The following is a 27,075-nucleotide window of genomic DNA, read 5'->3' as shown; positions in this document are numbered from 1 at the left end:
GTCACCTTGTGCAGGAGGGGAGGCAGCTATCATGTCATGGGGATGGGGAAACTGAGGCACAGAGCCAAAAGTTGCATTTTCTCCCTGACTCGGCAGTGTTTAAATCAACGCAGGGCTCAGGAGGTTGAAACATCTCTACAAACCAACTTCGGGGATGTCTTCTCAGCTTTCGGCATCTGCAACCAAAGCAGGGGATGGGACGGGGCTGGGTTGGGTTGTGGTCTCTGTTATTATGGGGGTGGGCAAATACAAGTCAGCTGAGAACAAGTCAAGACAGCCTCGGGCCCGTCTCCGTGTCCTGCGCCAAGCTCTTCCTACCAAACCCCTATGAGATGTGGGGAGAGCTCACACGGGGGCTGACGTCCCTGAGCATCTCCTGGGCCACCTGCAGGGTCAGGGGGGAGAAACAAGGCGGACAACCTTGGATTTTATAAATCCTGCTGTAGATTGGCTGCTTTGGGGTGAGACGAGTCATGTTGTGGGCTCCAAAGGGAGGATCTCCAGGATGGGTACCCCCCAGGTCAGCCCAGCTTTGCCATCATCGCACTGGCCACAAAAAAAAAGTTTTTTTTAGCAGCATATTTAACTTGGTGTGTCCAGAAAGAGGCTCTCCATAGAGGGCCTTGGCGATGGCTTTGTGGTCAGCGCATTCAGAGCCTAATGAGCCACTTTAATTTGCAGCAGCCAGGGCAGGATTCGGCTGCCAGCCCCTCGGATGCCCCCCAGCTCCAGCCTTCATCCTACCGCTGCAGCTGAGTCCCTGTCCAAGGACTTCAGCTCTTCAGACCTCGGAATAATTGACTGGGTGCTTAGAGGCGAAGTAATTAAGAGATCGGTGGCGATAAGCACAGCGACACAATTCATCGCTCTCCGTGTGTGCCTGTGGAGGGCAGGGGTTTATGGCCGGCCACCGCCACGTGTCAAGGAGCTTCTGCAGGAGGGAAAATCGTGTCCGTCCCCCTTGGCAGTGGGTGCGGATGGACATCGGCTCACTGCAGTGGTGACAAAGGCAACGAGCAAAGGGGCAGCGGAGGACCAACAGGTTCCTGTCACCCTCCGTGGCTCCTGAACCCTCTCATCCCCATCCTGCCCCATGCAGAAACCAAAACCAGCCCCAAAATCCTCACCGAGTGTTTGCCCCCTTGGAGGCACAACGCAGGGCTGGAGGCGATGGGGATCTTGCTTTCGGGGATGCTGGGGGGGATCCCGGAGGGTCACTGCCCCATTGTGCTGCTCTCTCTGGGCACTGGCAAACTCCAGTGTTTTGGGCCGATGACAGATTTTTCTTTTTTTTTTTTTTTTTTTTTGTTTTCTTATCCTGAGTCATTTGTGATCTTGCTGGATTGAAAGTGCAACATAGGTGGAAGGCTGTGTGGCGGCTTTTCATGAGGCTCTGGGAACTGCGGCGATAAAAATCATTTAGCTTTAATTTATAGATATTATTAAAATAACAGTAAAATAAAAAACCCACCGCTCTTGATTTTTAATATAATAAGATTTATTTTTAATGTGACCAGAGCGCCTTCCTCGGCACAGGGGACACCCCTGTGTTTCATTGCCCCAGTGCTGCTGCTCTATAATGAAGGGCTGTTTATGTCTTTGAGCTGATTTTAATGATTTTTTTTTTTTAACATGTCTGGCGGGTGGCTGGAAGTCGTGGCACACGAGCTGAGGCCAGGCCCCTCTTCAGTGTCCAAGAAAGGGAGTGGGAAGGTGGTGGGGTTCGATGAAAGGCTCTCAGCTCCATCCCAGAGAGGCACAGCACAACTTGGAGATGTTTGATGGGGACACCAAAGGAGCCTCCTGCTGGGTTGCTTGTTCCTGCGTTACGCTGCTGTCTCCCTGCTGCTGGAGCAGCTCTTTATGGGGTGAACTGGAAGGAGAGAGGGTTAGAATAACCCGCATGGGTGGTTTTATACTGCCTTAGGTTGCCCCATCCGGTTCCCCATGTGAACGTGTCACTAGGATCATGTCAACCCCACCAGGACCTCAGCAGGCACCTCCCTGCTAGCAGGGAGGCTCAGGAGAGGGGCCTGTGTGCCCCATCCATCCATTGATCCATCCAAGGTCACCCCGAGACCCCTTCTCAGCACCCCCAGAATGGCCCTGCCTGTCCCCCATGGCACACACCAACCCCATCAAATCTTCCAGGACCTCCTGCTGCCATGGGGAAGGACTCCGAAGAAGAAGGCTCCCACCACCTGGCAGGGACAACCCAGCCTCAGGTCAAAGCCCACTGCCTCCAGCTCCTGTCCTCACGATCTCCTCCCGTTCCTGAGAAAAAGCCCTGATTAGGTCAATGGCACGGTGGGATGACCCCCCCCCTCCTCTCGCTGCCACGCTGTGCCCCGCAGATAACTATTCTCACTGACAAACGAGCCGCTCTGAAGCCCAGGGCTTCACCCCCTGCCTGCAGATGGGTTTCGGAGCTGTAAGTGGAGCCGCGTGGGGATTGAGGTGGCATTTGTTGAGCGAGGCCACCCTGTCCCGCGGGAGCAGCCGGCTCAGAGGGGACAGGATGAGGGGAGAAACCCAATACCCCTCTTGGCTCGGTGGTGGCTTAATTTAGAGCACAGGGGCTCTGCTGGAGTGTTTTTCCATTTAAAGGCGAACCTCATCCCTTTTGTCATGCACGGGCGACGGCCCTGCGGCTTGCAGGGCAGTAGCAGCTGCTGGCTGTGGCTGACGGAGGGGTTGGCAAAGCAGTTTCCAACTTAGTCCCCTTTTGCCACCAGCTTCCTCCCCACTTTACCCACGGGAAGTACTGGAATCTGTCTCCTCCTCGCACCTCTGTCCTGCTTTGGAGCCTCGCGGAGGGCACGAGCCACCCACAGCCCCAATTTACGGCTGTAAATTGGGAGCTGTTACAGTGGGCTCAGCGTTGGACCTTCTGGTTGATCCTCTGCCAACTTGGCTGAGTGGAGCCCAGGGCAGGGAGAGCTCGCCTGTGTCGATGCGATCTATATTTAACCACGCTAATGCAACTTAATTCACGTTACGGCCAGTTTGGGAAGCGGCACTCTTGCGATGCCCGCTCTTCGCAGGTAGACGCCTCGAAACAGGCCAAAAGGAAAACAATGATGATTCGTCAAAGGTCATTTATTCCCAGCAGTTCAGTTGTACGTTTAAAATTGGATGCATCTGTCAGGCACTTTCTGGCTGCTTCGGGGAAGTCCCCTGCCCAGCCCCAGGGTAGGAGATAACCTTTGGCTCAGCTCAAGTGTTTGGAGGACTTGTGTTCTTGGCATACATTAGCTAAAAGCTGGCTGAATCCTGCTGAGGAGCATCCACAGCCTCAAATACTTGCAGCAAAGTTAACCTCCCGCTGTTTTTCGCAGCTTAACTGTATCCAGCAGCCGGTGCCAGCGGTGCCGAGCGTTGTCACCACGAACCTGTCACCACCATTCGCTACAACGAGAGGCCGAAAAAACTCAGAGCTTATCAAAAAGAGGCCTGTGACACGACTTTACACCAGATGGAGGCCGTCCCAGCAAGGAAACGCTGGGTACTCCCACCGCTTTTTATCTAACGAAGAAAAGCGTAACGACGACTGGCTGCAAGCTGAGGCCACAGACATTCAAAGGAGAATTGAAGCACGGGATTTTAGCGGGATGGTAATTATCCACGAGGACAAACTTCCAAGGAAAGCAGGGGGTTGTGGAAGCTTCAGATTGAGCCCAGCTATATCCCTAAAAGAAATGTTGTAGCTCGAACAGCACATCAAAAGACGCTGGTGAGATTCTGTGGCTGAGGACGAGAGCTATGAGGTTTTGCAGGCAGCGAGAAAAATATTTTCATTGTTTTTTGTTCTCTGAGTGACGAGTTTGGGGACACGGGGCTGCTGCAGCCAGCCGAACTAGGGCTGCTGCTTCCAAGATCTGTGAGGGTTTCTTACGTTCGGCAACAAAATTCCAGGCACTGCAAGAAAATTGGTCTCGTACCTTGAAAACTGGGAAGCAGTTGCTGCAAGAGCCAGCACAGGGAGAATTCCAAGGCAGGTCACTCTCTGGAAGTGCAGAAGAATCTCAAAACTGTTATTTCAAAGCTATTCAAAACTCCCATTTCTAAACTAAGGTGAAAACTGAGATCTGAACAATTGGGCCTGTGTTCAGACCCCCCTACTGCTCTGCGACAGGAGACAGATCGCACATTTCCATGATAAACAGTTACTTACAGGTGTTGGCTCTCTAAATAAACTATTTTATAGCGTCTTAGTTCCTTTGTCAAGGTGTCCAGTGGTGCTCTGTGTGTGTTTGTGCAGAAAGAAAAGAAGAGAAAATGCTTCTGCAGAACCCCAAACAAGCGTATGTTTAAAGGAATGAGTGTTGCAGCACCTGAGGTTTGCACCACGTGCTCATGAGCCATATGTCCTCTGTAACACATAGCGCTCCCAGTTTCTTACCTGTATTTCATGGGCTGATTCACAGCCACCCCAGGAAGAATTTTGCTGGAGAGCAGTATGATCGTCACCGCTTCGTCACTGGACAGAAGACAAACGCTGACCGTGTGTCAGAAAGGACGGCAGATTGCCTCTGCTGTACTTAGCTGAAAATATTATTGATTCACACTTCTGTGTAAGCGAAATCAGAATCTCCAGTCGCAAGCTACCGGCCTGAATTTAGCAGCCACCGCATAGCAAAATCTCCGCACCTCTGCCCCAGCTCAGGCAGCTTTTCAAAGGGATCTGCTCTCTACTGCAGGTCCTTAAAATATGTGTATCTGGGCTGATTTCTTCTCTTTGGTCTGGTCACTCTACCCCATGCTACGCAATCATCAGGATGGAGTTGAACAGAAACAGGAGCAGCTCACTTGGATGAGACTGTGTCCGTCTCTCAATCCAGGATTTACAATTCCTCGAGCTGTAGGGAAGAGAGGATTGTGGGTTGCAAGATGCCTTTTCCACTGCTGCTACTGGCAGGGTGAGCAGGGGGAATATAGCAGTGAACCCTTTTGGTCCTGCTTTTTTTGCGTTAGAGACACCCAACAGCTTTGTTGAGCTACGGGCCAGCGCTGGGGGAGCAGAGCCGGGCTCTTAAGTACAGGCAGAGTTAACTCTCAGGTGCTGAGCTTATCCTCAGCTCCGTGACCTCCTCCATCAGGAACTCCATGAACTGTTTGAAAAGAGACACCTCTGAACTTAAGCAGGAAAAAGACAGGGATGCCACCACCCCTCACCGCATCTGGAGTAACTCCCGCTCCGCTCTCTTCTTTTTCGCTCCACCTTATCTCAGTGGAGTCAGGATGCGAACCCCATGCTGGGGAAGGGAGCGGCGGTTTGCCTGTCCACAAATCCACTTTGAGCTAGCGGTGGCTGGGATTAAAGTCCGACAAACTTCACACTCGCAAAAAGAGGCTGACAAAGCATAGCAGAAAAAGAAGAGCTTTCAAGACTTCCAACCGAGAAACAAAGCAGCACTAGACAAAAATGACTAGCTCTGCATTCGCCTGCAATCCCCAAGGCTAGCGCGCGGCTGGCAGCCTGCATGGTAATGCCTTATTAGCTTGCGTTTGGTGTTCTCACTGTGCTGCAAGAGAAACGGACACAGACACGAGGGTTTTTGGCACCTCCAAATGTCCCGCCACTACTGCAGGGAGGACCTGCCTGCATTGCGTTAGCATTTTTTCCTAGCGTGAACAAGACCTGCCCGATGGATGAACGAAGAGACCCAGAAATAGGGACTTTGTAACCTGGATGGCAAGTTTCGTACGGAATTGAGCTGAATTTAAGGTAGGTCTGACTGATTTGCAGGGGTAATCTGCACAGTCTTTTCAGTGGAAACTCCACTGAGTTTCAGAAAACTCTGCTGCCAGTATGTCCATGCAAAGAAACAGGCTGGAATGGTGAGTGGAGCCCCCCCAAAGTTCACTTGCAGATATTCACAGGCCAGGCTAATCCTCTCCCTCAGCGCTTAAGTACTACGGAAAGCCTGAGACAGGCAGGTATCAGTGTGCTGATAAAAACAGATCTCGGTTTGCTCCTGGCGCGACTTTGGAAGGGGGCTGGCATAACTTTTGAATAGCAAATTCCTTCATGTGCTGATAAAGGCAACGGCATATTGAATATCGAGCCCTCTCAAGGAAAATATTGTTGAAACTAGGAAGGTTTTGCCCCAAATCACACTGCGGAACTGCAGCTTCCTAAACTGCACCAACCTACAGCATGTGCAGTCTGAGAGCCAGCTGCTTGCTAACTCTTACAGGCAGAATTTGCTGACATGCAAAACCTTCACTCTTTTGTATTTCATCTCCATTTCTCATCCTCTTCTGCGAACGCTAAAGAAATGACATGATCCGAGGCTGCGAAACTACACTGCCACCGCATTTCAATTCATGGGCACGATGCCTGGACTCTCTCCCCGCTTTGCAGTCCAAAGGACTCCGAATATCTTTCTTAACTCTTCTCTTGTTTCCGCTGCCGAATGGCCTGTAAAAAGATATCCTTCACTTGGTCCATTGTGTCTTGATAGAGTTTAAAGTCTTCCTCTTTCTTTCTCACAGTAGTCTCCAAAGCTGCCTTCAGAGCTTCGTTCTCATCCAGCTGGATCACAAGCCTATGAGGAAACAAAAGGAAAACTTTCATGTGAGCTGTGGAGCTCCAAAGCAAATTAGAGCAGTGCTTCAGCTCCGGGGAAGAAAACACTGAAATACACGCTCTCTGGTAATTTTATGACAGGCGTGAGAAAGAGCAGATTTAACACTTGTTCCTTCTCTCTTTGAGATAGAAAAGAGTATCAGATGACCAAGATACTTTTCCGATCTCTTTTGTAAAAGATTATAATTTTATTTTCACTAATAAGCTCGCAATCAACGCATAAGAAAAAGAAAAAAAAAAGGTGTCTTTCTTGCACGTGTTTTGCATTGCTTAACATTTGCATTGGCTTAACATTTCTGGGTATCCATATAATTATTAGGAAATTTGTGTAAGAATGCCACAGACAAGCTCAAACCTGAGGATCTGTGATTTCTACAGAGTTTGCCAGGTTTTATCTCCTGAGGAGTGGGTGCAGGCAATGTCACTTGTAAGAGGACAGCAATGAATTTGAGCTATTGTGAGTAACACCGCATGGAGGAAGGGAAACCATACCTTGTGCTCAGCTCCTCTATCTGCGATTCCAGAGGCAACTTTGAAAGCTGGGCTGCAGAGAGCTCCTTTCTGTCACTCACGTTCAAACTGAGTCTTGAGTGACTCATGGACTGGCCTGTAGATTTAATCACAAAATGGAGTTTTCCTAAAACAAGCAACCATTTTCACTTGGTAGCACGCTGAGTAAATCTCAGGAAACAGCGAATAAATACTAAGGAATCTGTTCAGTTCTATGTATATCCATGATGGTACTGTAAATATATAGGACAGGCTTTTATTTTAATCTTCTTTCATCAAAATTAGACCATGATGAGTTTGCATTTCTGGGCTAAACGCAGTGTCCTTACCTATTCAGAGAAGAAAAAAATGAATCCAAAATATTTAAGTGGCCAACACAATGTTATAGAAACAGTTGGAAAGGATTAGTTTGAGGTTTATCTTGTCATTGCATTCCACTTAAGATTATGACACCTGTTGCTTCCTGAATGACTGTGATAAAGTTTGTGTTTGGCACTCACTACAACAGCTTTTGTGAGGCACTTTGATCCTCAGCAGAAACACAACATAGGTTAAACCCAGTAAAGCACTTAAACGTGTACTTCAACCTAAGGTTCTAAATCAGGAATGCTTTCCAAAATAAATGCCTACACAAAACATGCAGCATTACTCCTGTCATTTCAAAGGGACACAAAAAATTTTTTTCAAGGTTATAGAGAAAATGTAATTCAAATTTACTACTGGGACTGGAGAAGCAAAAAACTGTGACCGACCAGTGAACCCCCGCAATGGAAGAAGGTTCAGAGAAGACGGGCAAGAGTGATGTCCTCAAGAAGTTCAGAAAGGAATGTAGGAAGTGACCACAGCTATCGTAGAGGATGCTGAACTTTTACCCCAACCACCGAAGGGACTGGAGGGTGGTCTTTGCTGTAGATAAACGGCTGAATCAGCTGAGTAAATGTAAATGGCCTTCTCTAAAACAATCAACAGAAAGTACTACCTCCCTTGAGCCAGCCAAACCAACGTGAGCGAAGAGTATACGTGGTTCAGCCCAACATCAAGTATAAAGATGAAACAACCAGCAAAATGAACTTTGAAGAAAACAGGTTTGACTGGGCTTGAACCCATGCATTGTTTTCTGGCAACTGGTGACAGCATCGTGACAGTGAACATCTAGGCTGGTAATGGGAATCATATTTCTCTCGTGATTCAAGTGTATATTGCAATTGCTATATTGTGCTTGTGTTGAGATTTCACTATATTGCTGTATCACTTTTCCAAATTAAAATCCTACCTAACACCAAATATCATCAAATACATAAATTTGGTATTGAAACACTAAATCCTCGTCATGTGGAATATCTAAAAATAAAAAAACAACCTGGTCGGAAAGTATTGGACTCTGACAAAAATATATGAGAAGAAAAGGCGATGCTGTATAACTAAGAAATGCTTTTATAGAATCACAGAATGGTTTGGGTTGGAAGGGACCTTTAAAGGCCATCTAGTCCAACCCCCCTGCAATGAGCAGGGACAGCTTCAACTAGATCAGGTTGCTCAGAGCCCCATCCAATCTGAGCTCAAATATTTCCAGGGATGGGGCATCTACCACCTACCACCTTTCTGGGCAAATTGTGTCAGTGTTTCACCACCCTCATTGTAAAAAATTTCTTCCTTATATCTAGTCTGAATCTCCTCTCTTTTAGTTTAAAGCCATTACCCCGTGTTCTATTGCAGCGGACTCTTTAAGTACTGAAAGGCCACGATAAGAACTCCCTTGAGCTTTTTCTTCTCCAGGCTGAACTACCCCAACTCTCTCAGCCTGTCCTCACAGAAGAGGAGCTCCAGCCCTCTGATCATCTTCGTGGCCTCCTCTGGACCTGCTCCAACAGGTCCAGGTCTTTCCTGTACTGACGGCTCCAGAGCTGGATGCAGTACCGCAGGTGGGGTCTCACCAAAGTGGAGTAGAGGGGCAGAATCCCCTCCCTCGCCCTGCTGGCCACGCTGCTGGGGATGCAGCCCAGGATACAGTTGGCTTTCTGGGCTGTGAGTGCACATTGTCAGCTCATGTCCAGCTTTTAATGTACCAGTACCCCCAAGTCCTTCTCGGCAGGGCTGCTCTCCATCCCTTCATCCCCCAGCCTGTACTGATACAGGGGGTTACCCTGACCCAGGTGCAGGACCCTGTACCCAGCCTTGTTGAACCTCATGAGGTTCACACGGGCCCACGTCTCAAGCTTGTCCAGGTCCCTCTGGATGGCATGCCGTCCCTCAGGCCTGTCAGCTGTATCACTCAGATTGGAGTCGTCCACAAACTGGCTAGAGGTGCACTTGATCCCACTGACTATGTCATCGACGAAGATATTAAGCAGTACTGGTGCCAATATGAACCCCTGCGGGACACCACCTGTCACCGGTCTCCATCTGGACATTGAGCCATTGACCACTACCTTCTGGATGCAACCATCCAACCAATTCCTCATCCACCAAACAGTCCACCCATCGAATCCGTATCTCTCCAATTTAGAGAGAAGGATGTTGGGGGCATCACGTCAAAGGCCTTACAGAAGTCCAGATAGATGACATTATAGCTCTTCCCTTGTCCACTGATGTAGTCACTCCACCGCACAAGGCCCCGAGGTTAGTCAGGCAGGACTTGCCCTTGGTGAAGCCATGCTGGTTGTCTCAAATAAACCTCCCTGCCCTCCATGTGCTTTAGCACAGCTTTTAGGAGGATCTGTTCCATGATCTTCCCAGGCATAGAGGTGAGGCTGACAGGTCGGTAGTTCCCATGGTCCTCCTTTCTGCCCTTGCTAAAAATGGGTGCAACGTTTCCTCTCTTTCAGTCACTGGGGACTTCACCTGACTGCCATGAGTTTTCAAATACCATGGAGAGTGGCTTGGCAATTACATCAGCCAATTTCTTCAGAACTCTGGGATGCATATGTCAGGTCCTATAGACTTCTGTATGTTCAGGTTCCTCAGGTAGTCATGAACCTGATCTTCTCCTACAGTGGGACTTTTCTCCCCCAGTCCCTGCTTTGCAGTCCATCCACTCGAGAGGTGTGGGGACAGAGGTTGCCAGTGAAGACTGAGGCAAAAAAGGTTGTTGAGTACCTCAGCCTTCTCCTTGTCTGTTGCTACCAGTTTGACAGTCTTGCTCATCAGGTGAAGTTACGCTTTCTTTGACCTTCCTTTTCTGGCTGACATACCTGTAAAAGCACTTATTATTTTTCTTGGCATCCCTTGCCAAGTTCAGATCCAGCTGTGTCTTGCCCTTCCTGACCCTATCCCTACACAACCGGGCAGTGTCCCTATACTCTTCCCAGGATACCTGTCCCTGCTTCTACTGCCTGTGCATCTTTGTTGCCCTTTAATTTGACCAGCGGATTGCGACTCAGCCACACTGGTCTCTTGCCCTCCTTTCCTGATTTCTTACACCTGGGGATCGAGAGCTCTTGTGCTATACGGAAAGCATCCTTAAAGATTTGATGCTTCCGATCTTGAGGTTGTGTTTTATAGGACTGAGGAAAACCTGCTGTTACTTACCTGTTTTCCTCTGGGATTATCCTTTGCTAATTAGAAATTTGGATAAGACAGAAAAAAAAATTAAAAGCATGAATAATTTTAAAAAACAACTGGGTTGTTTCTAGCTACTTAGCATCATTATCTACTTCCCTTGAATTGAAGAGACTAGAAACATTAGATTAGCAATTAGATCAGCTCTCTCCAATTTTGCACTTTCAGAAAGAAAAGAAAATATTATGTTAATTAGCAGGTTCTCTAGTCTCTATTTTATATTCAAGCTTTTTATTCCTTGTCATTTCCTCAACTATCCAGCATGAAAGCATTTAGATAACCTACATGCTCTGCTGAAGAGGTATATTACAGATTTGTAGACTCACTTCTTGTACAAACTCCAGAGAGTTTTGGCACATCACAAGGGGCTGAGCTTGCTTCAAAGAAGGGTGGTGAAATAGACTGTTACCTCCTCATCTTACAGACTTCGAGAGGATTTCTCCTTACTAGTCTTACTGCCAATCCTTGTCTACATTTGCTTTTAGTCCTTATGCAAACAAGGCTAATGAACTAAATATTTAGTAAGACGGAACCTGTCACACTGGTAAGAACAGCCTGTTTCCTCTGGCTATGAAATGCCAATCTCCCACAGGTGAGTTACCAAACTGTTATACAGCACAACAACTTGACCAAAATGGCTTAGGACCTGAAGAGTTTATCACTGTATCTCTTTGGGGTTGCAAGGGAAATCTAAGTGGAACACATGAATGACAACAGAACACCAATGGAACATCGACACTTTACACTACCAGGTTGTATAAAAGTCTAAGCACTCAAAAATACAGTTAAATTCTCCTCTAGAAGACAGCACCAAAATGCTCCCATACTATTTAAGGCAGTAAAAAGTGTAGCATTGAGAGCTGTAGTCCCACAGCTCTCACCTGGCTACAATCTGTCCCTTCATACACCCTGATTTCTTCCTCTGGGCATCTGCAGAACCATATGAGGGCTCCAAAACCTCTCACCTGCAAACCGTCCGGGGAATCACAAAGGACATCCCACGATACCACTTCTGTGAGGCCCAGCAGTGCTGTCTTATCAAGATAAATGTCCTATATCCTAAAGTCCAGAGGCTGCAGCACTTTTTGTTTCTAAGCACTAGGTTTCTATTAGGATCTAAGTTTTCCTTCACTACTTTTTCTGCCCTCAGGTTGTCAGTTAATACAGGTAAGACAGCTCTAAAAATCAGTGCTTCCGGAAAAACACATGAGAATGAGTCAGTGTTGGCTGGAGCCCTTTCTAAGGACACAACAGTTTTGCTCTAAAGAACAGATCCTTATTTTACAGAGGGGAGTAGGTTTCAAGTAGTCATTCAGTCCCCGTTCAGGTTCCTCTGAATCCTGTTTCTGTATACCTAATTCTCTCTATACACTGGATGGGTGAATGGCAGTGCTTCCCTTGCGCTCCTAAACACCGTGTAGACGTTACACTGGAGACCTTACCTCTCCTGTATGAAATTGAGATCATAGTGAACAACAACATTGTGATTTCTTGCGTCACCGTCCTGCTTCAGAGAGAACTTACTGTCAAACATGCATATGACCAAAAACACTATGATGAGAGATGCAAAGAACTGGAATGCAGTTACAGCAGCATTTCTTACCTCAGTCTGACCCATGCCTAAGGAGAAACAAGACACCAGTGCAGGTGGAAAAGTAGGTGACTGCTTACACAGGTCATAGTGCTCAGTACAGGTCAGCTCTAAGGTGATGAGGTAGCCTTAATACACACCGTAGCGCTGGATGGAGTCATGATGGGAAGCCACACCATGCACCTGCTGAGCTGCAGGGCAGTCGCCCTATGGCCAAAGATCGTGCGTTTCAGCGTGGGGCAGGCCAAGAGCTTGTACAAGGTCTCTGATGAGGCTTGTGACCTCTCTAATCACCGGAACTCAGCCTGACAGCACCCTCATATTTGCTCAAATTGAAATTCCTATTGCTACTGTTCGTATCCTGGCGTTTAGTCTTTTTACTTTATGAAAATACACATAAAAAGGGGAACTACTGGAAAAGTTTCCTTAAGAATATGTGCCATTTTATTGGTTTAGACACATTACAGAATCAGAGTCCTTAAGCAATAAAAGGATCTGATCAGGGAAATAAAAATTTAACATCCACCATGAATTCTTCTCCTTTAACTATGCTAGTGAGGCTTTCATATTTATAGCAAGAGATTACCATGTTCATGGGATAATAAATTACAACAGATCTAATTACTTCATCACCAGCAATAGTTTTTCATAGACACTGACAGGCCTTAAATTGGGATGCGTCCTTTAATTCTGCTCTTAACCTTCAGATGAATCTCTCAGGCAGAAGTGCAAAAGGAGCACAGTAATGGCCATGGTGGTAACACAGAGCGGTGACAAGATTTTCTGTAGACTGTCATCCCATGAAAACAATGTATTGCAAAACTCCTGGGCCCATTGAAATCTGTGGCAAAATCCTCTTGGAATTAAGTGGGGCCAGGATTTCACCTTCTGTGTCGGTCCACTGGTCTGAGTAGATCCAAATGGCTGTGTGTAAGGTCAAGCACTTGTGTGGGTTTGATAGATAAGAGTCCAAATGTTGTTGCTGTCTATTAACCAAAGAAGTGGGACGGGGGACAGAGCTGTAGATAAGTGCTCCACCTCACCTGGTTTGCTCCTCAGGGGAGGTTTCGGTGCGCTTGTGTTCCTCCCTGGATCCATTTGCAGTTTCTCAAGCTGCTGTTCCAAAATGACACATCGCCGCCGCTCTTCCTGAAGCCTCTTCTCAGCTTCCAAGACTTTACCACTGCTTTCCTCCACTCTGATAGGCAAAAAAAGGTAGTTCAGCTTACTTATGTCATGACTATTAAGAATCAGTCAGTTTCGATACTGAATCCTACTTCAAGCTTCATAGCTCCCAACAGAGGGAAAAGGAGAATTTTCCATACATCCAAAGGCAAAAATCCTAGTGCAATTGTTCCGGATGACATCCTCCAAATTTGAAAAACAGAATTAATCAGTGAGTACAGTTGGAAATAACGGGTTCATTAATGGAGGTTGGCTAGATCCCTTAACACTGGCTACTTGTGTGAATTTACCACTCAGATGAGCAGGCAAGCTGCAGATTCCTGAAGACAGACCTTTTATTACAGGGGTAATAAACTGCATTTTTTTAAACACACTGGAAAAATTTGGAAGGAAAATAGTTTATAAAAACACTGTCTAGCGTTTAGCTGTTTTGCATCAGTTATTTGCAAGTAAGAAAAGAAACTTGATGTTGCTTTTAATAAACTTGGCCATTAGACACTACCATGGAAGGAAGTGAGTGGAAAAGAAACTGATGGTTCACTCTGCAGCACAGAACAGAAAAGCAAAGTGCCTCTCTACTCACCCCACACAACATCTGAGAAAATTAACTACAAAAATTTGATGTGTGCCCACAGATGCAGTGAGTGAGGCATCTTGTGTGGGGCAGTGCCTGATACCAAATGATTTAAAGGAGTTTAAAGCTAGAGAGAATCCTGAATTGGCTCATTGTATTGTATAGTGTAGAATAAAAGAATTTCCTTCTTGACCCCACGGTGACAGCTGATTACTCCCTGAATCAAAAGACTTGATTAGTCTTATTTCCCTCCTAGCTGGCATAACAAGAAAAAAAATATTACAACTATAATAAAATTATATCACTGTCTTAAAAATCTAGCTACAGGCAAGACTCTGACCTCCTGTGGCTGGTGACATGCTATGAGAAATTATATTTCTCTCAGAGGATCTGAATTCACTAAACTTCCCTGTGACCAGGTGTTCCCCTCACATCCACATTAGAACAAACAGCGGAGGAAAAATGACAAGACTAGTCAGTTTTTATAAAACCTTCTGCCAATATGAATAAGTTAAACTAAAATGTTCCTCTAGCTCTTCCCCTTCCCCCGGCAGGGCTCGATCCTACAAACCGTTTACAATGGAGCATCTCCTGACAGTATGTTCTGCTCCGCAGTGAGTGATCGTGAAACACAGTCATAAATTCTGGCAGCTGCTGTAGAAAAATCCCACTCATGGAACCACTCCCAATGCTCCTCTCTTGACTTAAGCATTATATATATTACTTGAGCTTTTTTGATCCACACTCCAACAAGGGAAGGGAAGAGGAGGAATGCCTGATTTTTTAACATATATTCATGTTGAAATATGACTGGATGCTACATTATCCTGAGGTCTTCCAAGAGTTATTGCACACAATCTCACAAAATTTACTTTACCTGCAGGAGCTCTTGATAAATATATGATAACTGTGGAGCTGCTGAATCATCAGTCTATGGTACATTTTACAAGCAACTGTGCATTTCATTGACTCCATGTTCTTCATTATCCCATATTCGTGATAGCCCCATTTCAGCTATCACTCAGACCTCCGTCCTTGCCTAACTGCATAGCTCTATTAAAGTCACTGGGCTTACAAACATGAATAAAATTCTCACAGTATGTATTTCCAGGATTTAGCCCTTAAAAGCACAGAGGATGACACCTTTATCACAGTTACAAAAAAATGTATTTTTCTGACTGCGATTAATTGTATAGGACAAAAGTTAGGCAAGTGAGAAATTATAACTAGTGTAAAATAGAGCAAGCAAGCAAATAGTGCCTATTGTATTCAAAAGCACACAAAGCATATCTTCCCACAAGCTGGAATACAGCTTTGGGAATCAAATAATATACATTCTCTGGCTAGGATAAAAAGGAGTAGCTAAAAGGTATCTAAAGAGAAAGGACTTTGCTTCCCCCCCCCATCCCATAGCTGGCTTTTAACATCGTCTTAAATTGAGCTGAATAATAGAAAAAAAATCACTGCTATGCTTCAGTTAAACCAGAAGAAATTCATTTAAAAGAGGATACAGCGAAACTTAAAAGAATGTGGAAAGCTTCTGGAACAGAAGTCAGATTATAACTATAATTACAATATTTACTACCGATGAATAATATTGCTGCCTAAATAACATCACACATATATAAATACATGAATTCTAGTTTTATTTAGGTGCAGCAAGCTTGAAGATGACCCCATTTTTCCTGCTCTTTGTTCTAAAAGAATAATAAAAAAAATGAATCATCAACTAGGCAGGGAAATTAAGCAGAAAAAAATTTAAAAGCCCCTATTTAAGGAAAGGATCACACTGGCAGCGTATGGCGTACTGTACTGCATGCTATAGACTCTCACACGTCTCAAGGGCTCCTTAATCACAGCATCCCACAAAGGACACTGGCAGAATCAGCCGCTACCTTTTCTGCAGCACAGTGACCAGTTCCAGGAGCCTGTCTCTTTCCACTTCAGCAGCCTGGCAGAGAGCCTTGTGCTCTGTGATCTGCGTCTGCAGCGCTTTCAAATCCGGGCTGTCAGTGCCAGCAAGCCTAAAAGCAGCAGAAGCGTAGAGAGTCTGTTTCCCATTTCACAAATGAAGGAAATGAAACAAAGACAGGATTTGAAAAACATATCAAAATACACTTGTCTGAAGACTAAGCCAGAATGCAGAGCCAGGCTCACTACCTCCCCCCAGCATCAAGCGCTATACTGCAATAAATGGAATAGAAATACTTGGAAATAAAGCCACCGTGAGTTTCATTAGAAAGGTCTTTCCCTTCACAAGAATGCTCTCCCTTCCCATCACCCCTGAAAACAAACTTCCACCTCTGATCAATTCACTATCACTGACTCTGCTCCCATTGCTACTGCCGAAGTAAAAGCAGCCTGTGCGTGGATTCTCCAAAGTGCCAGGCTCAGCAACTAAATGGCATGCGATTGATTTTCTCCCACCGAAAGGCTTCAGGCAGCATTAGTACAAAGGCTGTTCTTGTGCTTAACGTGATGAAAGGAAGGGGCAGCTTTCCCATGTATCCCATTATTACGTACTTCATTACTTCTCCGACCTCTCTGCACAGCAGTATTCTGGAATATCTCCTTTAGAGCAAAAAGCAGGAGAAATCTTGGCGATTGGGGGTGAAAAGGGAAAAATGGGATTTATGGGGTGTAAAATAGCAACCCATTAAAAAATTTAAGATAGCCAGAAAACACTAGAGCCTTTGTCAGAGCTCTTTGGCAGTATCAGGTAAAAAGGATGGTGAAAGAAGGTGTTCGTTGCAGAAACAAGGCAGACAAGGACACGGCTTGCCAGCAGCTTGCGGAGCGTGGCAGGAAACCTCCCTTGTTTAGGATGAAGTTTATATACGTACCTGCCAGGTGTGATGTTATTACTGAGAAGGGAAGGCTTAGTGGCTGCCGACTCTACAAGCGTGTGGCCCATCTTGGACACTGTGCTGTGAGGAAGAAAGCTTTGTTAGACACTGAGCTCTACAGAGGGCACTCCTCCAAGAACTCGGGTCATTTTCCAGTGTCTGTGTTTATTGCTGCCTTGTAGGGAAAAAGACTCCCAGAGTCTCTTAAGTGGGTATCACACAGGCCCTGCACGCACAATAACTCAGCTTGCTCCCCGACTCCAAAACGTGCTGCAAAAACACCTTGTGTCTCCGATGTGCAAAAAACTATAGCTCAGTGTTTGATCTCTGCGCTTCTGGGGATGCTTTGCTGGCACTCCAGACTGGCATTGGGGAGCTCCATGTCACAGAGTAGCCACAAAGCAACTTGTAAGCAGGAACAGCTCTCGACCCTGCTTGGCTCAAGCTGAGCACGCAGCCACACAAACGGCCACTGCTGGTCTGTTTCCTCGCAGGCACTGCCTCGGACTCTTGCACTGAGCACTCTCATCTTAATCCTTCACCCACGAGGGTGAGAGACAAGCACAGGTTACAGTGCTTGTTTGATGGTGTTAGCACATGGCATGCTTTCATAACCAATGGAACCTGTGTGACAGAACTCAGAGGGTTGTGATCAGCGGCACAGAGTCTAGTTGGAGGCCTGTAACCAGTGGTGTCCCCCAGGGGTCAATACTTGGTCCAATCTTGTTTAATATATTCATTAATGACCTGGATGAGGGGACAGAGTGTATCCTCAGCAAGTTTGCTAATGATACCAAACTGGGTGGGGTGGCTGACACCCCAGAGGGCCGTGCTGCCGTCCCACGTGACTTGGACAGGCTGGAGAGCTGGGCAGAGCAGAACCTAATGAGGTTCAACAAAAGCAAGTGCAAGGTCCTGCACCTGGGGAGGAAGAACGCAAAGCACCAGTATAGGTTAGGGGCGGACCTGCTGGGAAGTAGCTCTGAGGAGAAGGATCTGGGGGTCCTAGTAGACAGCAAATGATCCATGACCCAGCAATTTGCCCTTGTTGCCAAAAAGGCCAATGGAATCCTGGGCTGCATAGGGAAGAGTGCGGCCAATAGGTCGAGGGAGGTCATTCTCCCCCTCTGCTCTGCACTGGTGAGACCACAACTGGAATACTGTGTCCAGTTTTGGGCTCCCCAGTTCAAGAGGGACAGGGAACTGCTGGAGCGAGTCCAGCGAAGGGCAACTAAGATGATTAAGGGCTTGGAGCATCTCCCTTATGAGGAAAGGCTGAGAGAGCTGGGACTCTTTAGCCTGGAGAAGAGAAGGCTGAGGGGAGACCTTATTATGGCGTACAAGTATCTAAAGGGTGGGTTGAAGGAGGATGGAGCCAGGCTCTTTTCAATGGTTCCCAGTGACAGGACGAGGGGTAATGGGCACAAGTTAGAACATAGGAAGTTCTGTTCAAATACACGGAAAAACTTCTTTGCGGTGAGGGTGACAGAGCACTGGCACAGGCTGCCCAGGGAGGTGGGGGAGTCCCCTTCTCTGGAGATTTTCAAGACCTGCCTGGATGCAGTCCTGAGTAATGTGCTCTGGGCAATCCTGCTTTGGCAGGGGAGTTGGACTAGATGATCTCTAGAGGTCCCTTCCAACTCTGAAACTCTGTGATTCCGTGAACCCCTGTTCTGCAACAGGGTGCACAACTTCTATTTCCAAATGCTCTTTAAAAATCTACTTTATATAGTTTTCTGAACCTTTCTACTTTGTGCAGACTCTCAAGAAGATCTGTCAGGCTTACTGTTGTAAGAGGAGTTGTCAACTAACAACACTAGAGTGTCACTTGCAGCCTGGATGAGTTTTATGCATAATGATACGTGTACTTGGGACATAAAATTCTAGTGTGTTTGTTTTCCAAACTTGAGCCCAGCTGCCCAAAGGCAAGTCCCTGTAGACGGAGCCCATGTTTCCTTGTCTTTAGGCTGAAGCTAATAGAGGATAAAGCCTTAATATTGTGGAACAGGCAGAGCTGCCTTCTAGGCTAGGAGTGGTTAATCCTAAAATCAAGTTAAAGTTGATAATGACAGAAGTGGCCCAGTCTAAAAATGCAGATTTTTACTGCGACATCTCCAAGGGGCTTTAGTTCCTATTTATAGCATTTTTCATTTCATCTTTCCTGACAGGAAAAGATGATTCACTAAAGTAAAATGGAATAGAGAGTTCATCAGCATATTAAAGTTAATGGAATGAGTGAGCCCTGCTGACCAAGTTATTAACGGCTCTTGCAGTATTTGGAGTCATTCATTGCTCACCTGACATGTCAGCTAATTTCATGACAGAGATATGTTAGCCACGTATACAAGCAATAACTTATGCATTGCACTTAGTGGTTTCTACAAAGCCATTACCCACCCTCATTTTCCTGCTTGCCTTCCTGCTTACCACCAGCAGACATATGAAGTAAAAAAGTGGAGAAAATATAAATTTGCTCCATGAGAGCACAACACCTTCTGCAGAGTTAGAAGTGGGAGAATAAAGTCAGTCAGAAGGGTATAACAATGGAGATGTGGAAACTTTCAAATTAAGGCTGTTTTAGCTCTAACTCAAAAACACCAAGAAGAACTTTTCTTAAATTTTGTAGTAATGCTCTACTTAGACTCAGGGATACATCTGACAATTTTAAAGCCAAATTCAGTGTCTGCAGTAATGTGGTAGGCGAGTTAAAATTACATAGAAGAAATCAGTTGCAACTTTAACTTGATGAAAAATTTCCTCCTTCCTCAGAAGACCAGTCTCAAATCCTCATTGTCAATTAGACCATGAACTCTTTAGCAACAAAACCAGTATTTTAACAGGAAAGGATATAACTCGCTCTGGTATTATGGTCCCTTTAAACCACTAGAGTGACCCAGAGTCACATCAGTGTAAACAAAAATCAGATTTACTGCTGTATTAAGATCAGTGTAATTTACATGGTCCTCAGTGAGGCTTTAAAAAGGGTGTTTGTTAAGAACAAATGATGTGGTCTGTTTTCAACATTCTGCAAGTAAATCCTACTCAAAGTGTATTTATTGATTTAAATAATGCACCAGTGATTTAGTGCTTACCTAAAATGGCATTTTGTATTAAATCGACACTGCTTTCAGAAGCCTGCTCATTAGCAGCCCCGTTTCTCATAAGAGAGAAGAATCACAGGCACTTAAGCTAACCACATAAACATTATCTGAGCTGAAGAAAGAGAATTAGCTGCACTACCATCATGCCAAATGTGGTAATGTCTGCAAGTCTGTATATCTTTCTCTGTTCCAGGACGAAAGTCCAAGAGATAATGTGATTAGAGATTCCCATATACTGTAAACAGGCTGCCACAGCTGTTGGCACATAGCACTTGTGGTTTGATACAATTGCCTGGGAAAACCATGCTCCTGAATAACTCACAACAATTTTAAACATTGACATTAGGGTCTTCTTACCGAGCAGATCCAATCCTTCCAAACTGATTGCTGCCTGATGCCAGAGGCTTAAGCAGAGTAAAACCTGGATCTTCTGAGTGCTCAGAAGGTGGTGTATCAGCAGCTCCTGAACCGTCCCCTTGATGGGCAGATTTCTTCTGTTAATGTTGGAGCAGGTTATAAAACCGATTACACAGTTCAAAGGAAAATAGCTGCATCAATGCCTAATCAGCAGCTTATGATTATTGCTACAAACATGCCAGAATTTTTGATTTACAGGACCTCCTCAGAAACTTTTCTTTAGTTTCTATCCATTGCAGGATGAAAACAAAGCGAAAGTCAGTAAAAAGTGCAGTTTCATACGAAATCATAGGGTGCACACAGTGACACTAGAGAACCCACAGCGCAGCACTACCACTACCAGTGCCAGCACGGTTGGTTTGTGTCCCTAACCCAAGTTTTATCTTGGGTTCAGTGCTCTAGCCCCCATCACTGAGGGATCTGACAGATTCACAATCTCAGCATAACCCTGTGAGTGTTTTACATCAGTTGGAATTGGATGTCTAAATACTCTAACAAAACCTGACTGTAAGATACCAGCCCATACGAGGAGACTTTGGCAGGTTAGTGGACTGCCTCTCAACTCCTATGCCTGTGCTCTGGCAATGGTACCACCTTGCCTCTGTCACTTTGCAACACTAGACCATAAAAGTTGAAAACATTTTTAACACACCAGTCCATAAGAGGCCAACCTTTTCAATTCTTTCATCTGTGCAATGAAATTTCCATATGCCTGAGACCCACCAGACTCATATCAGTAGCCTGGAGATCTGAAGGAGAGGAAGTTTTTGAAGTGGTTTACAGTGGGAGATGAAAATAACTTCCCAGGGGTCTCATCATTCCATGGGGGGATGAAGCTGGGTACCATGACAGCCTGCTGATGTTGGCCTCACCTATGTTTGCTTGCTTGCTTCCTTCAGCAGCCAAGGACGCTGAATACTGAGAAGTCCCTATTGCAGCCCAACCCTTGCTGTCGGTCATGTGGCACAGTCTTGGCACAAAGCCACATGTGGATGTGACTGGTATTTCTATGTTTTCTGTTGCTTAAACAGCTTGAAGAAAAGTTATATACAAACAGGAAAGAAACTTAAAAGTTACAAGAGAGAAATTCTGCTTTATCATTCCATCAGGAGAGACTGTCAGCAGGGCAGGTATTACTGTGTCAAGCTAGCAATCATCTCAAACAACAAGAGAGAAGAAAGTGGAAGAGCAGATCTACAATGGTTACAAAGCGTGCTCCTCTAGTTAATTTCTTCTGGCTGTCTACCTGAAGCGTGAGTTGCCCAATCTTCTCTTCCAGCTCTTTAACCTTTGCTTCCCGTTCAGCCACCATCTGTCTGAGCTGCTCTACAAGGCAGTTTTGTTTCTGAACCTCACTGTTCAGGTGCTGCCCTAGCATCTGCTGGGACTCCTTGTTCTTCTCATCTTGCTGGCTCAGGTGCTTTAAGATCTCCTGCATTTGCTTCTGTTGGCTCTGATAAAATAGAAACAATGAGTGAGACCTTCGCTTTTGTACACAGTGATTATTAAGACTCCCTGGGTGTTTTACACCCTCCAAGACAACTACCCATTCAAGAATGCTAGGGCAAGCCACTGCCCTGCCAAACCCATTCCCTGGTCTAAGCACACTGATGTCACTAGCGCTACTCCAAGAATTTGGTCCGTTATGTTTTAAGCATGAGATCACCTTGTCTTGCTCTCAGCATCTATCCCTTGAAAAGACTGCACAGCACATCTACTTGCAATGCCCAGACAGATGCGGCTGGGTAAGGACAGTCTGTCCCCACTGGCCCTTGCCGGCATATCAAGACTTCAGTGACTGCATGGTGCAAGTAGAAAAGACCTGAGCAACAGAGAGATTCAGTTTGCTGGCAGCTTTGCTCCTGAGTTTAGCAGAAAAGAGAGCAAAAAAGGCTGGCTTTTGTCAAAGAAGGTGACTTTTTCATAAATTGGATAAAAGCAAAGATTTCAATTTGCTTTTGTGTGAAATTAGAACACGATCAGATTGTGTGATAGTGACATTAAAAGATGAGGGTTGTATGAGATGACAGCTATGAGGCTAAGCTGTTCTGCCCGTGGGTTCTGGGGTTTTTCTCACACTGACAAATCTAATACTCGTCGGACAGTTTGTTCTGTCAGGCCAAACAACTGCAAGCAAGGTGCTTCTTTGATGTAAGGGATAAAACAGGTTAACCATTCCTTGCCAAGTAAACTCGCATCTTTCTGTAATAGTTTTGGTGAGAATGCTCAGAGTTAGCAAAAGCGACAACTGTTATTTAGCTCCTCTGTAATCTGCCTAATCTGCTGGTCAGTACCCGTACTCCCCATGGCTGCCTGCTGTGCAGAGAGGTGAATGCCAGCTTCGTCATAAGCATGTCTTAGCTAAAACCTACGTACAGAAGCAAGGAAATGTAAGTTATTTGAAACTTGTGAGGAGCTGGATCAGGAAAAAACCCACTGAGAAGTGGCATATTTTCTACTTTTTTTTTTCATTATTGTAACTGGGGAAGACTATTTAAAACTATGGCAGGACAAAAGGATCCTGCAAGACCATGACATCAGCCATTTATTTCAGCATAACTGCATCTTGAGTCTCCGCTAATATTCTTGATTTTGAAGGGGCCAAGTCCTCTCAGCTCCAGCTACTGCAAGTGAATGCCTACGTGGTTTAGTACTCATGGTTCAGTTTGTGTGTTTTGGGCTGTGTAACACAACAAATTAAAGTGCAAGATTGCAGGCATTCTAAGAAAAATAAAATCTACCGATGGAACTGAAAGGAGAACAGAGAATACAGTCCAGCTTCATGGGTCAGGAATGAAGCCCTTCCTCTACCTACTAGACAATCCTACTTCAATCCTTCTGCAAAATGCTTCTTACAACACTTGCCGCTTAGAGCCACTTGACTGCAACTGTGTCACGCCTGGTGCTGTCTTGCAACCTTTACACAATCTGATGCAAAATGAAGGGCTTTAGCTGAGTAGGAAACCTCTGGCTGTCACAGTTTGATTCATCAGGCCCCTGTATACCCTAAGGTTGTCTGTGTCATCATGTCATTCAATGACATCATGTTTTGTCGCTTAGAGAAAGTGGGTTGATCTGCAGGGGCTGGGACCAACAGTAATAGTCAGACTGTACCAGTAAGGTGTCTATGAGCTCATCGTCGTGTTTTCCTTTCTCCAGCAAGGTTACGATCTGTCCCTTCAGGGTTTTCACTTCGCTGCACAGTACTTTGTTCCTGGCTTTTGATGCGTCAAGTTTTTTTTTCACTTCCTCATGACTTTTTTGGAGAGCATCATGTTCCCTGGTGATTTTCTGCAGTGATGCAAACACATCATAGGAAATGACAGTTATAGCCTATCACCAAGCCCCAGGTGCTTTGGTGAGCTAAAGAAATCACACATTGTCTGGTAGAATCCGAAAAATGGAACTGGCATACCATATAGTTCCTAAATAAGTAGAAACTATAAAAGCTACCACTCATTGCCTGCTTGCGGCATCAAAAATGTCTGTCTGCTCAGGAATACGAGTGGATGAGGTTGATTCAGTACATTCCAGGAAGCAAATGATAATTTTGTGTCAAAACCTAATTCTCTATGCTCCTGCTTTTTCATTTGCCTCATCATTCTCCATGGGGAAACTCTCTTCCTTCCAGATACAGGCTGGTGATGCCACACAATCTACTAGAAGCAGTCCTTGGCGTATGCTGCCCCCTGAGTCATGCCTTCACCTAGATGAAACTAGCCAGGGAGCGTGCCAGCAGTTAAGTAGTAACGGACAAGTACAGTGGAAGTTTTTGTGAATGGAGCCTGAAATACGAAGGCAGAAGTGGAACCATGCAGATTACAGTTACTGAGGAAAGCCTTCCCTGTGCTGTGTGCCTGTAGCTATAAATCTTCTCTTTGATTCTCACGGCCAAGAGTGAAAGGTGTGTATCACCCCATCGCTCATTCTGTTGCACGGTTAAATTGCGGTGAGAAAAGCAGCAGCTAATCAAGCTCTGGGATAGTGCCAGATGGCCTTTACAGAAGCAAATATAGGAAAGGAGCACAGGGAGATGTGCTTTGCTAACCTGAATAGATACAGCTGACCCCCACCCGCCATGGTTCTTGTGGACACAGGCCTATACGTCCCTTCCACCTGCGTGTGCCACTAGCTACAGCCTCTCTCAACCTCTAAACACTAGATGGCTGTTTATTTTTGTAGCAACTACATATGATAGATGGAGGGTAAGACCCATTTTCAGAATGCCTCTTAAAAGGGTGTCTGGCGCAATTCTCAACTTTATTCTGTTCAAATGTAGAAGCCCATAGCCATACAGATATGCGAGGTGTGAGGGGGATGCTTATATTTAACATCACATGAAGAACGCACATCTGGCCACAGGGTGAGGGGAATGCTACAGAGTTGGAATGCAGCTGTAGCAGGGCTTCTTTCTACATATGCCTTCAGTATAAAGCTAGCATCAGCTGCATTGCAACCCAGGGCCTCTCTCCCTCTTTCCAACATCACGGATCAGGCACAGTTGTCAGGTGGTCGCATGTCAGGCCAAATGGATGCATCTGACATATAAATCAAGAAGCAGAGGGCAAGACCAAATCTTGTACTGCAGAGGCATGCCTGGTCACGCGAGAGTGCAATACAGACAACAAGCGTGGAAGCCTTTTGCTCAGCCTGTGAAGTGTGGCAGGACTTCCTCCAGCAGATCGGGTGGGTTTCTGAAATGGTCTCCTGGTAGGGTGTAACACGCACCCTAAAGGTAAGGCAAGTTCTTACACAATATATATGCAAACAGGACTGTCAGCTCACAGGTTTTTACCTCCAAGGTGTCTTTCTTTTCTTTTTCCAAGCTGCGAATCTTCAACAAGTTCTTCTCTCGTGCTGACAACTTCCTTGGATCAGTAAGTGCCAGCAATTCCTCATCAATCTCACTCAATGATGTTCTGGTCTTGTTTTGACCCAACTGACTCTCCAGCTCTCGAACCTAGGGGACAATAAAGACAACTCATCCGGACCCTTTACGAGGAGCACAGTGGTCCAGCATCAAAGAGGACATAAGCAAAGGGAGCTCAAAGTGCAGCATCATATTACTTCTTGACATTATCATCGTTAACTAACACAGAACAGTGTCTGTCCTTTCGAATCTAAGTTTTTTAGCTGTTTACAAACATGGAGATGTCTAAGGCATCTGTGCAGGGAGGAAATATGACACCACACCTACAGGAGACTCGGGACACATGGGAGATCTACTGTACCCACATGTGGAAGACAGGCACACACTCCAAAGCATCTTGAATGTCACTAAACACACATGTGGGGAACAGAACAATACCTTAGATCTCCTCTAAAAGGGCAGACACCCGCTCACTCATATACAGCATCCCTCAAAGACAGCATCACTCAAAGACAGCATCCCTGTCTTTAGCAGTATCATCATCCAGGATGTCCACAATGTAAACACAGGCACAGTTCACTAGCCTGACCATAGGCACCCAGCGCTGTTTTAGGTGCCCTGGGATACTGGAAAAACACATGAAGCAGAATCTACAAGGCATCCATACTCCTCTGGAGAGATGACCAGAGGTCAGAGGGACACCTTACAGCACCTCGGCTGGCATTAGACACTTATGTGTGGTCAAGTGAACCCAGCCCCTGCATCTCAGCTATTCACTACAGACTTTTTTATAGTCAGTAGAAGGAAATGATTAAGGGATTGGAGCATCTCCCTTATGAGGAAAGGCTGAGAGAGCTGGGACACTCTAGCCTGGAGAAGAGAAGGCTGAGGGGAGACCTTATTATGGCGTACAAGTTTCTAAAGGGTGGGTTGAAGGAGGATGGAGCCAGGCTCTTTTCAATGGTTCCCAGTGACAGGACGAGGGGCAATGGGCACAAGTTAGAACATAGGAAGTTCCGTTCAAATACATGGAAAAACTTCTTTATGGTGAGGGTGACAGAGCACTGGCACAGGCTGCCCAGGGAGGCGGTGGAGTCTCCTTCTCTGGAGATTTTCAAGACCCGCCTGGATGCAGTCCTGAGTAATGTGCTCTGGGCAATCCTGCTTTGGCAGGGGAGTGGGACTAGATGATCTCTAGAGGTCCCTTCCAACTCTGAAACTCCATGATTCCGTGAAATGGGCACTGCTACAGCACAGTTCCTCTGCCCTGTCCTGGAGGTGCCTTCTTAGGTAACATGCACCTACCTCACTTCTGATCCAGTGACTGTATTTACAGGATCCCCACTGACTACACCAAGCTGAGTGGTGTGGTTGATGTGCCTGAGGGATGGGATGCCATCCATAGGGACCTGGACAAGCTCGAGAAGTGGGCCTCTATGAACCTCATGATGTTCAACAAGGTCAAGTGCAGGGTCCTGCACCTGGGTATGGGCAACCCCCAGCATCAATACAGGCTGGGGCATGAAGGGATGGAGAGCAGCCCTGCCGAGAAGGACTTGGGGGTACTGGTGGGTGAAAAGCTGGACATGAGCCAGCAATGTTCACCTGCAGCCCAGAAGGCCAACTGTATCCTTGGCTGCATGAGAAGAAGTGTGGCCAGCAAGTCAAGGGAGGCGATTCTGCCCCTCTAATCAACTCTGGTGAGACCCCACCTGCAGTACTGCATCCAGCTCTGGAGCCGTCAGTACAGGAAAGACCTGGACCTGTTGGAGCAGGTCCAGAGGAGGCCACAAAGATGATCAGAGGGCTGGAGCTCCTCCCCTATGAAGAC

At 46.0% G+C, this 27,075-nt stretch overlaps 1 protein-coding gene across 1 annotated transcript in view; it reads right to left on the bottom strand.

Annotated features, from left to right (window-relative positions):
- Positions 1 to 5,055: 5,055 nt before the first annotated feature.
- Positions 5,056 to 27,075, bottom strand: part of CCDC13 (coiled-coil domain containing 13) — a gene marked incomplete at its 3' end in the record, with an annotated part of 35,598 nt that continues 13,578 nt past the window's right edge. Inside the window, exons 7-16 of the mRNA XM_082499354.1 lie at positions 25,170 to 25,334; positions 23,489 to 23,665; positions 21,621 to 21,827; positions 20,315 to 20,451; positions 16,854 to 16,937; positions 15,906 to 16,034; positions 13,295 to 13,449; positions 7,085 to 7,199; positions 6,397 to 6,551; positions 5,056 to 5,111 (exon numbers count right to left, since the gene is read on the bottom strand). Coding sequence (XP_082355480.1) covers positions 5,056 to 5,111; positions 6,397 to 6,551; positions 7,085 to 7,199; positions 13,295 to 13,449; positions 15,906 to 16,034; positions 16,854 to 16,937; positions 20,315 to 20,451; positions 21,621 to 21,827; positions 23,489 to 23,665; positions 25,170 to 25,334 — 1,380 coding nt within the window. The remainder of the gene's footprint in view (positions 5,112 to 6,396; positions 6,552 to 7,084; positions 7,200 to 13,294; positions 13,450 to 15,905; positions 16,035 to 16,853; positions 16,938 to 20,314; positions 20,452 to 21,620; positions 21,828 to 23,488; positions 23,666 to 25,169; positions 25,335 to 27,075) is intronic.

This window comes from Vanellus vanellus (genome assembly GCF_965231255.1).
Source record: "Vanellus vanellus genome assembly, chromosome: 2".
NCBI lineage: Eukaryota > Metazoa > Chordata > Aves > Charadriiformes > Charadriidae > Vanellus > Vanellus vanellus.
Note: the sequence above shows the minus strand (reverse complement) of the source record. Positions and strands in the feature narration are given on the sequence as shown.